Source organism: Oncorhynchus kisutch, linkage group LG3, assembly GCF_002021735.2.
Source record: "Oncorhynchus kisutch isolate 150728-3 linkage group LG3, Okis_V2, whole genome shotgun sequence".
Taxonomy (NCBI): Eukaryota; Metazoa; Chordata; class Actinopteri; order Salmoniformes; family Salmonidae; genus Oncorhynchus; species Oncorhynchus kisutch.
Genome location: NC_034176.2, coordinates 23,747,416 through 23,762,915, shown reverse-complemented (window position 1 = coordinate 23,762,915; position 15,500 = coordinate 23,747,416). Strand labels below are relative to the sequence as shown.

At 41.7% G+C, this 15,500-nt stretch overlaps 1 protein-coding gene across 1 annotated transcript; it reads right to left on the bottom strand.

Annotated features, from left to right (window-relative positions):
* Nucleotides 1-4,929: 4,929 nt before the first annotated feature.
* On the bottom strand, nucleotides 4,930-12,151 carry ggt5a (gamma-glutamyltransferase 5a). The gene is made up of 12 exons (XM_020470807.2): nucleotides 11,755-12,151; nucleotides 9,729-9,856; nucleotides 9,523-9,618; nucleotides 8,313-8,499; nucleotides 7,927-8,087; nucleotides 7,559-7,705; nucleotides 7,203-7,333; nucleotides 6,483-6,667; nucleotides 6,242-6,333; nucleotides 6,001-6,107; nucleotides 5,639-5,749; nucleotides 4,930-5,453 (listed from the first exon to the last, which is right to left on the bottom strand). Exons 1-12 carry the CDS (start codon nucleotides 11,919-11,921, stop codon nucleotides 5,307-5,309), a joined length of 1,659 nt encoding a protein of 552 aa, XP_020326396.1. The 5' UTR covers nucleotides 11,922-12,151; the 3' UTR covers nucleotides 4,930-5,306.
* Nucleotides 12,152-15,500: the final 3,349 nt, after the last annotated feature.

The following is a 15,500-nucleotide window of genomic DNA, read 5'->3' as shown; positions in this document are numbered from 1 at the left end:
CTTTCTTACAGAGCAAGTCAAACATCATACATGTGAAAGTCTTAGTTCGCTTGTTTGCGAATATTTTAAGACATGAGCAGATTTGCTGTATCTACTATGTTCAAAGAGCTCATGACTAAAGGCTTCCTGGGTATTCTTTTAAAAGGGAATCGCAAAATGTATTTAAAGGTCGTAAAATATATCACAAAATTTATTTAAAGGTCATAAAATACGGTGTGGTCAGCATCATCCTTGCTGTATCCCCTTGCTCATGACTAAAGGCTTCCTGGGTATCTTTTGAAAAGGGAATCACAGAATATATTTAAAGGTCATAAAATACATTGTGCTGTATCCCCTTCCTTTGTCCAGTGAATAGTTAGCACTGATCTGAAATTCAAAGATGATCGTTACCATCCTTCTTGTCTAATAGAGCAATACTGTTTGCATAATGACTTAGGAGGAAGCACACTTGAATAGGTTGTAGAATTAAGCCTGCTTCTGCTAAATCAAGGGGAGGATCATTTTGTGTGATGCTTTATTTTCTGTTTAATAGCTACACTCCCTGACCAAAAGTATGTGGACGCAGCTCATCGAACATCTCCTTCCAAAATCATGGGCATTAATATGGGGTTGTTCATCTCAAATGTGTTTGATGGGGTTGAGGTCAGGACTCTGTGCAGGCCAGTCGAGTTCTTCCACACCATCTCGACAAATCCTTTCTGTATGGACCTCGCTTTAAGCACGGGGGCATTGTCATGCTGAAACAGGAAAGGGCCTTCCCCAAACTATTACCACAAAGTTGGAGGCACAGAATCATCTAAAATGTCACTGTATGCTGTAGTGTTAAGATTTCCCTTCACTGGAACTAAGGGGCCTAGCCGGACCAGGACAGAAGATTTTTGCACGATACACGATTCAGCACTCGCCGGTCCTGTTCTGTGTGCTTGTGTCGCCTACCACTTTGCGACTGAGCCATTCTTGCTCCTAGACATTTCCACTTCACAATAACAGCACTTAGAGTTGACCGGGGCAGCTCTAGCAGGGCAGAAATTTGACAAACTGACCTGTTGGAAAGTTGGCATCCTTTCACTGAGCTCTTCAGTACGGGCCATTCTACTGCCTATGCTTGTCTATGGGGATTGCATGGCGGTGTGCTCAATTTTATACACCTGTCAGCAATGGCTGTGACTGAAATAGCCAAATCCCCCAATTTGGAGGGGTGTTCACATACTATATAGTGTATATTCACAATGATGGCTTCTACAATTGCCATCGAAGTCCCTTCAATCTTACAGCGATGCCATTTATCTATTGTTTACTTCAATTACTACTCTAATGACTTCCGGACCAGCAATGATAATCATACCAAAAGATTTATTAGAATGAATTCTGATTCATTTACAGTATTAAAGTAAACATATTTTGTATCAACAGCACTTGCTCTAATCAGACACTCAAAACAGAAACAAAAGAGGAGTCTCATCTTCAGAAAACCTGATACAGGAAAGAGCATTGTATCTGCAATGAGCCATTTACTGATCCCATTATCTTGCTCCATCCCCTGTATACTCCAGCACCCTGGAAAAAAGGAAAACCGCAAGAAGCCAAACAGATAGACAGCTCCTAATACAATCTGGTACAGAGCAGCGGAAATACCCAGCAGATCTCAATAGGGATGAGCTATGCTTATGAAACATACCCAGCTGACTCACTAGCCCTGTTTATACCTGGTTCTACATGCGTCTTTTGTCCTGATCATTCGGATTGTGCCCACATTTTTAGACAGGTGTAGACAATTAAAAATGCATTGTGAACTGATTTTGATCAGATATTATAACTGTAAACGGGCAAGATTTTTTTTTAAATGTACATTTTATTTAACTAGGCAAGTCAGTTAAGAACAAATTCTTATTTTCAATGACAGCCTAGGAACAGTGGGTTAACTGCCTGTTCAGGGGCAGAACGATTGTGTACCTTGTCAGCTCGGGGATTTGAACTTACAACCTTTCGCTTACTAGTCCAATGCTCTAACCACTAGGCTACCCTGCCGCCCCATTCAGGACAAGATCAGTACAAAGGATGCATGTTAGCAGCAGGTATAAACGGGGCTACTGATTCCTCACAGAGGGTTTCATTTGTAAAAAATTAAGGCCCAATAACAACACAACAGCTCTCCGTTTCTAACAACTGGAGCAGACCAGCTCTTCCCTCTGCACCCTCAGGCATACAGAGGACCAGGTCAATGCTTTCAGGACTGTTCTGTTCAGGGCTTCAACAGTAGGATGCTCTTATAATATGTGACACTTGATATTAACATTCTGTGTAACCTCAACATCTGTCCATCATTTACAACTTGATAGACCGCAGCTAATATAATACCCCTCCCATGACAAATCAGATATTACATACAGTATGCCTATCCAACAGTGGTCTGTATTTAAGGGTCAGTGAATGTTTTCATAAGGTGTGTGGAAAATGTTCTGTTAAGCCCTACTAATACTTGTGTACTAAAATATCCTTATTTAAGCCTAGGCATTGGGCTTTAGATAGTTAAAGAAACTAACTCATATAAGCTAAGTAACAAAGGTAAAGATAATTAAGATATCTTATCTGCAGAATATGCTTTTATGATTGAACTGTTGAAACTCTTGTTATTAGAATGTCTCCTTTTGGGCTCTGGTGTTGGCAGCTGTACTTCCTCCCTCAAATGGGCCTCAGTCCCATTGGGTCCAGAGAGGGGAGAAGTCATGCTTATCTATCACATGTCGCTGTGCTATGCAGAATATCAGCAGGGAGTATGGCAAAGAAAGTCAGAAGGAAAAATTGTTTCCATATGTGACCTGTGTGTCTTCATCGCAAACCATGTGAAGGGATGGCGTGAATAATGGGGAACCAATCACTTGTCTCCACAGTGTTTGTGCGTCAGTCACCTCCTCCTAGAGGGAGATAGTTTCCACCTTGAACTAGGGGAGAGAACAAAGTGACAACAAATGTCCTAAGTTCTTAGTACTGAACAAAACAAGTTATTTTGTATTTGGGGCCCAAGGTCTGGCACGGGATGTGTGGGGTTAGTGTTTGGAACCATTGTACATCATATCTGAAGTTGCACCTATCCTGAGTTAGAACATATCCCAGAAGTTAACTCCACTCAGGGGGCTCTCACTCCACCACCTGCGGGGGTGCGGTGACCAGCCTCCTTGTTATAACAAATCTTTTAATAAAAGTAATACCTTGATTAATTTGGCCTCTCCTCATTATTGACAAAGGTGTCACACAGTGTATGAATAAAAGATAAGGACCATTTGGCTATGGGCCTTTTAAGTTTGGTACCACCAAATATATGAAACTTTCATTAGGTTTATGTAAAATAAACAGACCTATGTTATAATACAGATATGAAAAGTATAACTAAAGTATCAAACTGACGAAACCATCAACAGAAATAAATTCAGCATCAATTCTAAAATAGAATATAACAAAATATTGCATAGACAACATATTTGAACATTTCAGGTATTAAAAGGTTCCTTCCATATACACTGAACAAAAATATAAATGCAACATGTAAAGTGTTGGTCCCATGTTTCATGAGCTGAAATAAAAGATCCTAGAAATGTGCCATACGCACAAAAAGCTTATTTCTCTCAAGTTTTGTGCACAAATTTGTTTACATCGCTGTTAGTGAGCATTTCCCTTGGCAGAATAATCCATCCACGTGACAGGTGTGGCATATCAAGAAGCTGATTAAACAGCATGCTCCTTACAAAGTTGCACCTTGTGCTGGGGACAATAAAAGGCCACCAAAATATGCGGTTTTGTCACACAATAAAATGCCACAGATGTCTCAAGTTTTTAGGGAGCGTGTAATTGGCATGCTGACACCAGGAATGTCCACCAGAGCTGTTGCCAGATAATTTAATGTTAATTTCTCTGACATAAGCTTAGTTTTAGAGAATTTGGCAGTACGTCCAACCGGCCTCACAACCGCAGACCACGTGTAACCATGCCAGCACAGGACCTCTACACCTGGCTTCTTCCCCTGTGGGATCGTCTAAGACCAGCCATCCGGACAGCTGATGAAACTGGGTTTGCACAACTGAAGAATTTCTGCACAAATTGTCAGAGTCTCAGGGAAGCTCATCTGTGTGCTCATCGTCCTCACCAGGTCTTTGCCTGACTGCAGTTCGGCATCATAACCGACTTCAGTGGGCATATGCTCACCTTAGATGGCCACTGGCACACTGGAGAAGTGTGCTCTTCACGAATTAATCCTGGTTTCAACTGTACCGGGCAGATTGCAAAGGATCTGTATTGTGTCGTGTTGACGAGCGGTTTGCTGATGTCAACGATGTGAACAGAGTGCCCTGTGGTGGTGGGGTTATGCTATGGGCAGGCATAAGCTATGGACAACGAACATAGCATTTTATTGATTGCAATTTGAATGCACAGAGATACTGTGCCGAGATCCTGAGGCCCATTGTTGTGCCATTAATCCATTGCCATCACCTCATGTTTCAGCACGATAATGCACGGCTCCATGTCGCAAGGATCTGTACACAATTCCTGGAAGCTGAAAATGTCCCAGTTCTTCCATGGCCTGCATACTCACCAGACATGTCACCCACTGAGCACATTTGAGATGCTCTGGATCGATGTGTATGACAGCATGTTCCAGTTCCTGACAATATCCAGCAACTTCGCACAGCCATTGAAGAAGAGTGGGACAATATTCCACAGGCCACAATCAACAGCCTGATCAACTCTACGCAAAGGAAATATGTCGCACTGGCTGCATGAGGCAAATGGTGCTTTTCTGCCCTTTCTTTTATTTAAGGTATCTGTGACCAACAGATGCATATATGTATTCCTATTCATGTGAAATTCATAGATTAGGGCCTAATGAAATCATTTCAATTTACTGATTTCCATGTAAGAACTATAACACCGTAAAATCTTTGAAATTGTTGTGTTTATATTTTTGTTCAGTGTACATTATTAAGTACATACATTCCAGTACTGGAATAATATCCAGTAAGTTCTAGAAAAAGGGATGGAGAAGAGAAGACAGATCTAGCATTCAATCATCCTCTACATTACAATGAAATACAGTATGCTCCTATTTGTGACTCAATATCAGAGGTTGCTGTTCAACACGTTGCCTGTTGATACTGAAGTAAATGGGATGAGAAGCATATACTGTCTGCACAATCACATTTTGTCTGAGGCATAACCAGAACCATGTTTTTGCTATAGCTACAGTAGCTCTATATTGACAGTTGGAATACTATCTACATATATCCAGAGTCAGTGACCAACAGTCTGGAAGACTAATAACCAGCTGCCTTGCCCATCTTTCTGGAATCTGAAACGGCTTGGATGCAACCGATGTCCTTCTCTACAGCATTGACCACGTTGTAGAAGTACTTTTGATCTTCCACTGTGTGCCCAAAATTCTTCAGATCCTCCACCACAGCCTTAGGGAGAGAGGAAGAAAGTGCTAGGAACAGGAGTACAGACACACTGAAGTATGAGAACACTGTATATGGAAACCTGTGAATACTACCTTCTCCGATGTGTAAATCTGTGAAAGACCAACAATATTCTTCAGAAACATAACTGAATACTTTTTTGATCGTTGAGTGCCCATGTGTGGTGTTACCTTGTCAAAGTCAGGTTCAAACTTCAGTGCGTTTTTGGAATCCACAAACACAACGGGGGCAGCGATGGCCTCCTCCAGACTCTTCCCAAACCACAGGTGGTTCATGAGGGTCTGGGAGAGAGACAGACATACGAGACCATGAGGAGGGAGACTGCTAATACTGTGACTGTATGTGGACTTAAAGTGAATGTTACCATGGCGGTGTGTTTAAGGTACAGAGTGTTTTAGAAAACATACAGTAAAATATTGGTCACACAGTAGATTTATAAACATTAGGTGAGTTTTGGTGTTATTCAGGTATTTGTTATTTGATTACACAAAGTATATGTTGATCAAATATTGTTGTTACCATGGTGACTTACCAAGGCCATCCCTGTGGTGATCATGCTGCCACCTGACCCGCCAATCACCAGAGTCTTATACTTGGACTGCAGGACAACAGGGGACATGGAGGAGGGAGGCTGCTCACCTGCAAGCCAAACCATAAAACAAATCATCAAGGAGAGGCTACAAAAGCAAATGAAATGTCCAAGAAACTATCAGTTTATTTTACAGCCACCCTTACAAACACTCAGGAAATATTTTTTTGGGGGGTCACATCACCTGCAACAATGTGATCTGCCTTCCCACAGAAATCTGCCAACTCATTATTGAGGATGACACCAGTTTTAGGGGAGAACACTCTGGATCCAAACCTGAGTGAAGGGAAAGATATTTGACAAGTCATTGTGTGTATTGTGAATGTTACATGTTTATACATAGCTAATGACAATTATACATTGCTGACATTGCCCTAATGATGATTATTGTTATGATTCTACACAGTGTATAACATTAGACTTACATGTGATTGATAGTGCTGGTAACAGAGACGGCAGTTCCATCCTCAGCTATCACAGACACATGTGTGGTGCCCATGGTGTCCAGGTATGGAGCGATGTTGTAGTACTGAGCATCATGGGTCTCATTACTGCTGATCATGGCCCTGAAGTGGTCAGCAAACTGCTGCTCAGTGAACTTCAATGCTCTCTGGACAAAGTAAGTAAATAGACCTTGGTTGGAGTTACAGTATACTGTATATTGCATTACAGTAGCAACTCTCTACTTAGCCACTTCCCATTTCACCCTCGTATTTTATCATGCAGAATGCATGGTTTGCTGTTTTGTGTGTGAGTGATTGATTTGAAAAGCAGGTGTTTGCCCTGAGGCATGGCTGCAGACTCATGTGACCCCATGGAGTTAGACACCCATGTGTATACAGCCATGTCTCAGGTCTAGCAGGTTTGCAGAGATGAGACATCTTTTGAACAATTTGTGAAAGAAACACAGGAATATCTGATCATGGTAGGGATGGAAAGTCATTTCAAACTGGAACACAGCTAAGCTGGCATCAGTAATAGCTGATGCTGCACCCTCCATAATTATCCCTTGTGGCTCAACATGACCCTGAGAGTACTCTGTTGGGATAAAACAGCACTTAGATCATTAAAGATTTACGAGCACCCAGGTCTTGACCTATACTATGTCATGATTTCCTATACGCCTGGAGTCTTGTGGAACTTACTGGTTCTGAGTTGAAGTGTGGATCACGGATGTACTTCCTCAGTCCGTTAGAAAATTTACATGCTTCGATGTAGCGTTGGTAGGTGAGAGTCTTTTGTTTTCCCATCAGAGAAGCTGAGTTTAGGGTGTATTCTATAGACAAAGACATAAGGAAAATGTAATAAGGAGGTGGGTTTTCTGCCAGTTTTCTGGTCTCAGGATGCTTTCAATCTTAAACGTTTTATAATCAATTTCAGTTAACCCAAATACTGTATCAATAAGCTAATGATTACTTATATGCTATAAATAAGAGCATGTCAGTGTTATATGGGTCCATCTTAAAATGAAAAAAAAAAAATTATGTTATTCAATTCCAACCTTTCATGATGTTGAGGATGAAGCTGAGGATAGCGCCTCCTGATGGGGGCGGGGGGAAGTGCATCTGGTACTCTCCTAGAGGAATGGTCCATGCATCTGTCACAGTCACTTTAAACAATTCCAGGTCCTTCATGGATAGTGTTCCACCTAAAATACAGTTACAAGACAGCAAAAACATCAATTTAAATATATTGCTGAGTTAATCAGCACTCCAAATGCCTATACATACCACAGGCACATTATAATTTGGGTGTGATCAATGTGAATGCATTAGAGACTTGCAGCTTCCTTGTAATTAAATATATTTGCTGTAAAGCAATGCCACAATAAGGAAGAGAGGTGATTATCAATCATGGAATTTGGTGTACCTGCTTCTTTTATGTCGCCGATTAAATCCTCTGCTACTTTTCCAGTGTAAAAAGCATCTGCCCCTTGGTTTGCAATGATCTCCAATGTGTCAGCCAATTTTTCAAACTTCACAGTGTCTCCAACCTTCAGCAGGTTTCCATTCTTATCTAGAAACAACTGACTACAGCTCAAATATTATTTTCTTGCAATGTGGTGACAGAATGATGGCTTGACATTTGCTCTCTTGAAATACTTTTCATGTTATACATCCACACATCTGGGACTCATCATTCTGTTTTATTGTCTCACTCTAGGGTGGGCTTTATGAGTTGGATTCCTCCAGTCATTTAGGGTCAATGTGGCTCTTACCATAATGTTAAGTCTTTAAGATCAGGGTGGTTCTTACCGTACTGGTAGGGTCTCATCCGTGTTGATCAGTGGGATAAAGCGTCCCAGGACCTGGGGTACAGGGAAACCCTCTCTGGCCAGCTTGATGGTGGGATGGAAGAGGCTGGCCCATGGGAGTTTCCCAAACAACCTGTGGGCCTGCTCATACCCACGGATCTCTCCAGGGACACCAATCCATTGGCTGCCTGGAACCAGGAGTAGGGGTGGGGGAAAATCAGACTTTTTTCTAGACACTTTTTTCTCGGTCACAGTTCTTCGGTCACAGTCACGGTATATTTATATCCCTGAGATTGCTATCACTTACTGATTATAGCTTGTTTGTCCACTTTCATAAGTGTAAGTAAATCTGGTGTTGTTTGCCTTTTAACATTAACAACATTTCTGAAAAACAAACTTTGAATGGAGTAAACATTGTTTAAGCCTTTCATGAGTTGATTTTCTTTAGTGATTTTGCTAAGCCATTACATTTCGACTGGCATGGTAATACATATAATCTTTTGCGGAAGATCTCTTTTTGTGTTTACAAATGAAGATGAACATTTTCAATTATGTTAATTCATAGTATATATATATAACAACCTGATTAGTGGTATTAAAAACAAAGCCAACTGACTGGCTGTTCACTGTGTGTGCTCTTGGCTTACAGCAACATGCTGCTTAAAGGTCCACAGGACCCTTTTGTCTTGTTCAGTGCATTTATAAATCACATTTTATTGAAAAGAGGAGAAATCAAAAGGAAGCAGCAAAACCATCTGCCTCACAGTGAGAGGAGAACCAGAAGCAAGCTGGCATTTGCAGACAGCCTGTCAGAATGGAGGCAGGCTTTATGAATGAAACAGGCCAATGGAGGAGGGTACCAGGGGCGTTTCACATGTCTGAACAGGTCTAAACAGGAGTCTGGGGTCTGGATGTGACTGTACTAGCTCTCAATGTCATCATTAAATAAGGACTTTATACCAAAGAATGAAAATCCTTGCTTATAAACCAGCATAGTCGGCTTGTCGCTTGACAAACAGCTTTAATCAGCAAGATCAAGCTGCCCCAGGATTACTGGAGTTCAACAGAATTCCCACCTTGATGCCAACAGGAAAGAAAGCTCGAACAACAAGAAAAACAGCTCCCACCGTAAAGCGGAAGGACATGCTTTTTGACTACAAAACAAGTCAAGAAAGACAACATTCATGTTCACTCATTTTCACTACAAATACCTGTCATCATTTGGAAGGTGTGTGGGCATCCACTCAGTAGATCAGGGTTAAACTCCTGAGGGACAGTCTCTCTTGAATTGATGATTTTAACCTTGCCTTTGAAATAAACAAATGTACATGACATGAAAGTTTTTATCCCCCCTCTGTGACTTTAACATTTGGATGTCTGTGTGGTATCTCATAGTAGGGGGATGAAGTGTCCTTACCGCTACTGTCCATCACCGTGAATATGGACCCCCCGCCAATGCCCATACTTTGCGGGTTTATGACAGAGGTGCACAGTAATGCAGCAATGGCTCCATCTACTGCTGATCCTCCTCTCTGCAGGATATCTCTGGATGGGGGTTTACATAGCATGTAGTGAGCCTGGCTATTTGTCTGTCTCGATGTGGACTGTGCAATAATACTAAGAACCATTAGGCTATAATTAAATTAATCTGATAGCTTCAAACCTCACTGTAGATGTATAGCCTCAGTAAAATCTGCTAAGTACTGGATATATACTGTAGCTATGAATGCAAATGCATGTTCATTTCATTTCTTAAAGGTCAGACAATACATAGATACACAAAAAGGTAGTTGCATAGCTGGAGTTGTGTCAGCGATTATATAGTTGATAACTGAATTGTTTCAATGAGCCCTTTGTATCATCTGGTAGGCTGTTTGATTCAGTGTCCTCGGTCTCTATACAACCATGTGTGGATGAACCAGCGAGAGCTAGTCAAACCTTTAGCTTTTTGCCATTCTCAGTGCAGGAGGTACATAAAGCCCTGAAATCCTTAGATCAGAGAAAGCCTGCAGGTCCTGATCTTCTTGATCCCTGCTTTTTAAATCTGGCAGCTGATTTCATAGCTGAACCACTTGCATATCTGTTCAATCTAACCCTGGAATGTAATGAAATTCCAAAGATCTGGAAATCAGCATTTGTCCTACCACTTTTAAAAAAGGGGGAGATCCATTTATGGTAAAGCCATTTATGGCTTTACTAGACTATGGGGTTATTTTATATATGAATGCTTCCGCTCAGTGTTTGAGATCAATTGACACCCTTTACCATGGCACATTAAGATTGATTTCAAACTGCAAAACACTTACGCACCACTGCACTTTGTATACCAGGGTTGGCTGGCCTTCTCTAGCCATTTTGGGTTTACTACCATTTTATTTGGGCATTTTTATTGTTCAGAAATGTGGTTAATGTCGTTCGCAGGACATTATCCTGATAACTGTTCCAAATGTCCAAACTGAATTTGGTAAAAAGGGCTTTTGTGTACTCTGCGCCATCGGCTTGGAACGTCTTACAAAATACTTTTAAACTGGATGAACTTGTCCCGATTGGTGCTTTTAAATCACTGATGAAGGATTTTGAGACTGATTCCCTGACCTGTCAATGTTTTTAATTTGCTGTTTTAGGATTTTGTTATACTCTTGTGAATTCCATGGTTTTTACTAGATAACATGAAAAGCTACAAGTAGTCTGTCTGTAATTGTGTAATTTTTTATTTCACCTTTATTTAACCAGGTAGGCTAGTTGAGGACAAGTTCTCATTTGCAACTGCGACCTGGCCAAGATAAAGCATAGCAGTGTGAACAGACAACAACACCGAGTTACACATGGAGTAAACAATGACTTGGTGCTGCCTATCTTGGCCAGGACGCTCTTTGAAAAAAAGAGATTTCAAATCTCAATGAGCCCTTCCTGGTTAAATAAAGGTTAAATATATTTTTTTTTAAATGCCTATTTACATTTCTCAACAATGGGGTACTATCTAATAGGCTACTGACCAGTGCAGATGAGAGGGTAGAAGGAGGCCACAATTTTCATTAAACTGGTAGGCAAGATAGGCAGTAAATCCTAACGTATGAATAACCAAAGTTAGTGATTAGGGTTCAACTTTACCTACTCAAGACTAAATGTGGCCCTGCGCGGCTCTGCGCGTGACGAACGCACATACATATCCGCACCGGACAGCTCCTTTTCTCGGCTATTTAACAGTGAGTGACATTGCCTGTGTTAGAGCCTGAGGAACTGTTTGGACTTTAAGGATTGTCCATTCCTAACATTTGATTAAGTCTACATTGTACGCTCTATGCGACTGTGCCATTTTTGTTTTGGGAAAACTTGACCATAATACATTTGTCAAATAAATGAATACCAGTTACACCACCTCTACAATACTATAATCCACTGTAGCCTACCTAGGGGTAAACGGATAAACAGTAAGCACTTACCGTCCAATCTTTGAGCATATTTCCGAGTCTGCGGCTACAGCTGCGCTTCTAAAGACCCCTTCCGTACATTTTTGCTTGGCGAATGCAGTGCATAAAATAATTATCCCAATCGCGCTCACTAGCGTTAAAGCTATACACGTGTATATTCTTGCTTTAGATCTGGCCATTGCTTGTTTTTTCAGTCCACTCTTATAATTGTGGCGGCGTCCAAAACTTATGTCACCATGTCCTTACTCCGAACGCAGATGGACAGGCAAACTCCTCCTCTTTGACATTGTTCATAGGAGTCACAGGAGAAGATGTTTAGGATAAAACTCGTAGGTTGTTAAATCATACCCATGTCAGCAATGCTCTGGTCCAATGTAGGTAGGGTCATAGCATAATGCGTGGGCGGAGCCCAGAGGAATTATAGAACAGTGGCTCATGTTATCATACCTGGGGGAACTGAGCACCTCCTTGCAATGATGGGCAGTTAGGCGATACAGTAAATGTCTTAAACATAGCCTAACTGGCCAACATTACTCGTAAGTATAGTTCAGACAGTAGGAAAAACAATAACTATGGGCTTATACTGCTAACCACTTTTGCACAGATTACCACCAGCGATTCCACCAAGTATTAGCCCAGAGCCGGCCCTAGCTTTTTGGGGGCTCTAAGTGAGATTTAGTTGGGGGCCCTGTCATGCCAAATAATGTCCCCTGGTCCCCTGTACTTCACAATGGAATTCAATAAACTATTAGCGTCCGTTGCCATATCAACGCTGTGATAACCTAATGATTAGAATTTTGGAGATCATTATGGCCTAAATGACGTTCGTTTCATCATCGCTATTGCAAAAAAGGCTGGTTTCCGCGAGAATTCCGCTGTTTAAAAAAAGGATCCAACCCTTTTTTTCAATTTTTGCCTAAAACGACATACCCAAATCTAACTGCCTGTAGCTCAGGACCTGAAGCAAGGATATGCATATTCTTGATACCATTTGAAAGGAAACACTTTGAAGCTTGTGGAAATGTGAAATGAATGTAGGAAAATATAAAACAGATCTGGTAAAAGATAAGACAAAGAAAAAAACATGCAGTTTTTTTTTGTACCATCATCTTTGAAATGCAAGAGAAAGGCCATAATGTATTATTCCAGCCCAGGAACCGTTTTGATTTTGGCCACTAGATGGCAGCAATGAACCATTGCATATCTGTTCAAAATGTTGTATAAAGGCTGCCCAAATGTGCCTAATTGATTTATTAATACATTTTCAAGTTCATAATTGTGCACTCTCCTCAAACAATAGCATGGTCTTCTTTCACTGGATTAGCTACTGTAAATTGGACAGTGCAGTTAGATTAACAAGAATTTAAGCTTTCTTGTAAGCTTTCCATGTCTTAAACATTGCTACGTTTCGGAAATGGCAAAGAACGTGTCATTTGTTTGACACATTAAAGTTACATACCTTACAGATCACAAAGTCAGCTAATTTCCACTCCATTCATATGCAAATCTATTTGATTCATACACTGGCTTGTCTGGCTGTCATGTTTTTATTTGAACCTGCCTTTCACTTATCTACACTGAAATAATATCATTTCAAGTAGTCTTCTGTTATGATAAAAAAAATCTGTATCTTGCATAGCTCATTAGTACACCCTTGTGGTTGAATATATATGCATCTATTGTAGATCCTAGGAAACAATGAATGATGTGGAGCAAATAAATACAATCAAAGGATAACTTACAATAATGAACACCAAACAGCTGTGAAAACCTACCAGGAAATATTTAAGATTTTAACACATAAACTTTGATCGTTTTTGGTACAATTGTGTCATTCATTTATTTTCACAGATTTGTTGTGCACTCAGATGGCAATCATAGACAAAAATACTGAATTCTGGTGTTTGGAATATAGAGGAGGTGGTTGCGAGATTCTGCCTGTCACTTGTTCTCAACAGGCAGCCAGTCTCAGAAGGGGGACTTGAAGAGGGAGACTGCAAAGTCCAGGCACTGCTGCTCTCTTTGTTTTGAGTGTTTGCAGTGCTAGTGTTTTTAGTTCATCTGTGTATCTCACATATTATGTGCTCGGTATGATAGAGCAGATTATTTTAGCAGATAATGACAACATGTCAACAACTGTAGCTGTAGATGATGTAATGAAAAGTTGGAGGGTGGTTGGTAATGGAGGACATCAGGTAGATCCACGTCTGGGTGTTGGGCAGAACCCCTAGGTCCTGGAGGACAGGAGCAGAGTTAAGGGGAACAGGGTAGGAGACAGAGACTTAAACAAGCAAACACACAGGTTACACTTTACTGTGAGAAAATTGTAGCTGGGGATTTTAACAAGACGAATCTGAAAACAAGGCTCCCTAAATTCTATCAGCATATCGATTGTGCAACCAGGGCTGGCAAAACCCTAGATCATTGTTATTCTAACTTCAGCGACGCATATAAGACCCTCCCCTGCCCTACATTTGGAAAAGCTGACCACGACTCCATTTTTTTGCTTCCAGCCTATAGACTAAAACAGGAAGCTCCCGTGCTCAGGTCTGTTCAACGCTGGTCCGACCAATCGGATTGCACGCTTCAAGATTGCTTCGATCATGTGGACTGGGATAAGTTCCACATTGCGGCGAACAACAACATTGATGAATACGCTGATTCGGTGAGCGGGTTTATTAGCAAGTGCATCGGCGATGTTGTACCCACAGCGTCTATTAAACATTCCCAAACCAGAAACTGTGGATGGATGGCAGCATTTGCGCAAAACTGAAAGCGCGAACCACTGCTTTTAATCAGGGCAAGGTGACCGGTAACATGACCGAATACAAACCGTCTAGCTATTCCCTCTGCAAGGCAATCAAACAAGCTAAGCGTCAGAGTAGAGTCGCAATTCAACGGCTCAGACACGAGAGGTATGCGACAGGGTCTACAGTCAATCACGGACTATAAAAGGAAAACCAGCCCCGTCGAGGACCAGGATGTCTAGCTCCCAGACAGACTAAACAACTTCTTTGTTCGCTTTTAGGACAATACAGTGCCACTGACACGGCCTGCTACCAAAACCTGCGGACTCTCCTTCACTGCAGCCGACGTGACAAAATATTTAAACGTGTCAAACCTCACAAGGATGCAGGCCCAGACAGCATCCCCAGCCGCGTCCTCAGAGCATGCGCAGACCAACTGGCTGGTGTCTTTACGGACATATTCAATCAACCCTTATTCCAGTCTGCTGTCCCCACATGTTTCAAGAGGGCCACCATTGTTCCTGTTCCCAAGAAAGCTAAGGTAACTGGGTTAAATGTCTACCGCTCCGTAGCACTCACTTCCGTCATCATGAAGTGCTTTGAGAGACTAGTCAAGGACCATATCACCTCCACCCTACCTAACACCCTTGACCCACTCCAATGCTGATCCTCAACACTTGAGGCCCCACAAGGGTGCGTTCTCATCCCTCTCCTGTACTCCCTGTTCACCCACGACTGAGTGGCCACGCACTCATCCAACTCAATCATCAAGTTTTCAGATGACACTACAGTGGTAGGCTTGATTACCAACAATGACGAGATGGCCTACAGGGGTGAGGGCCCCCGGAGTGTTGTGTCAGGTAAATAACCTCACACTCAACGTCAACAAAACAAAGGAGATGATCGTGGAATTCAGGAAACAGCAGAGGGAGCACCCCCCTATCCACATCGACTGGACAGTAGTGGAGAGGGTAGTAAGTTTTAAGTTCCTCGGCGTACACATCACGGACA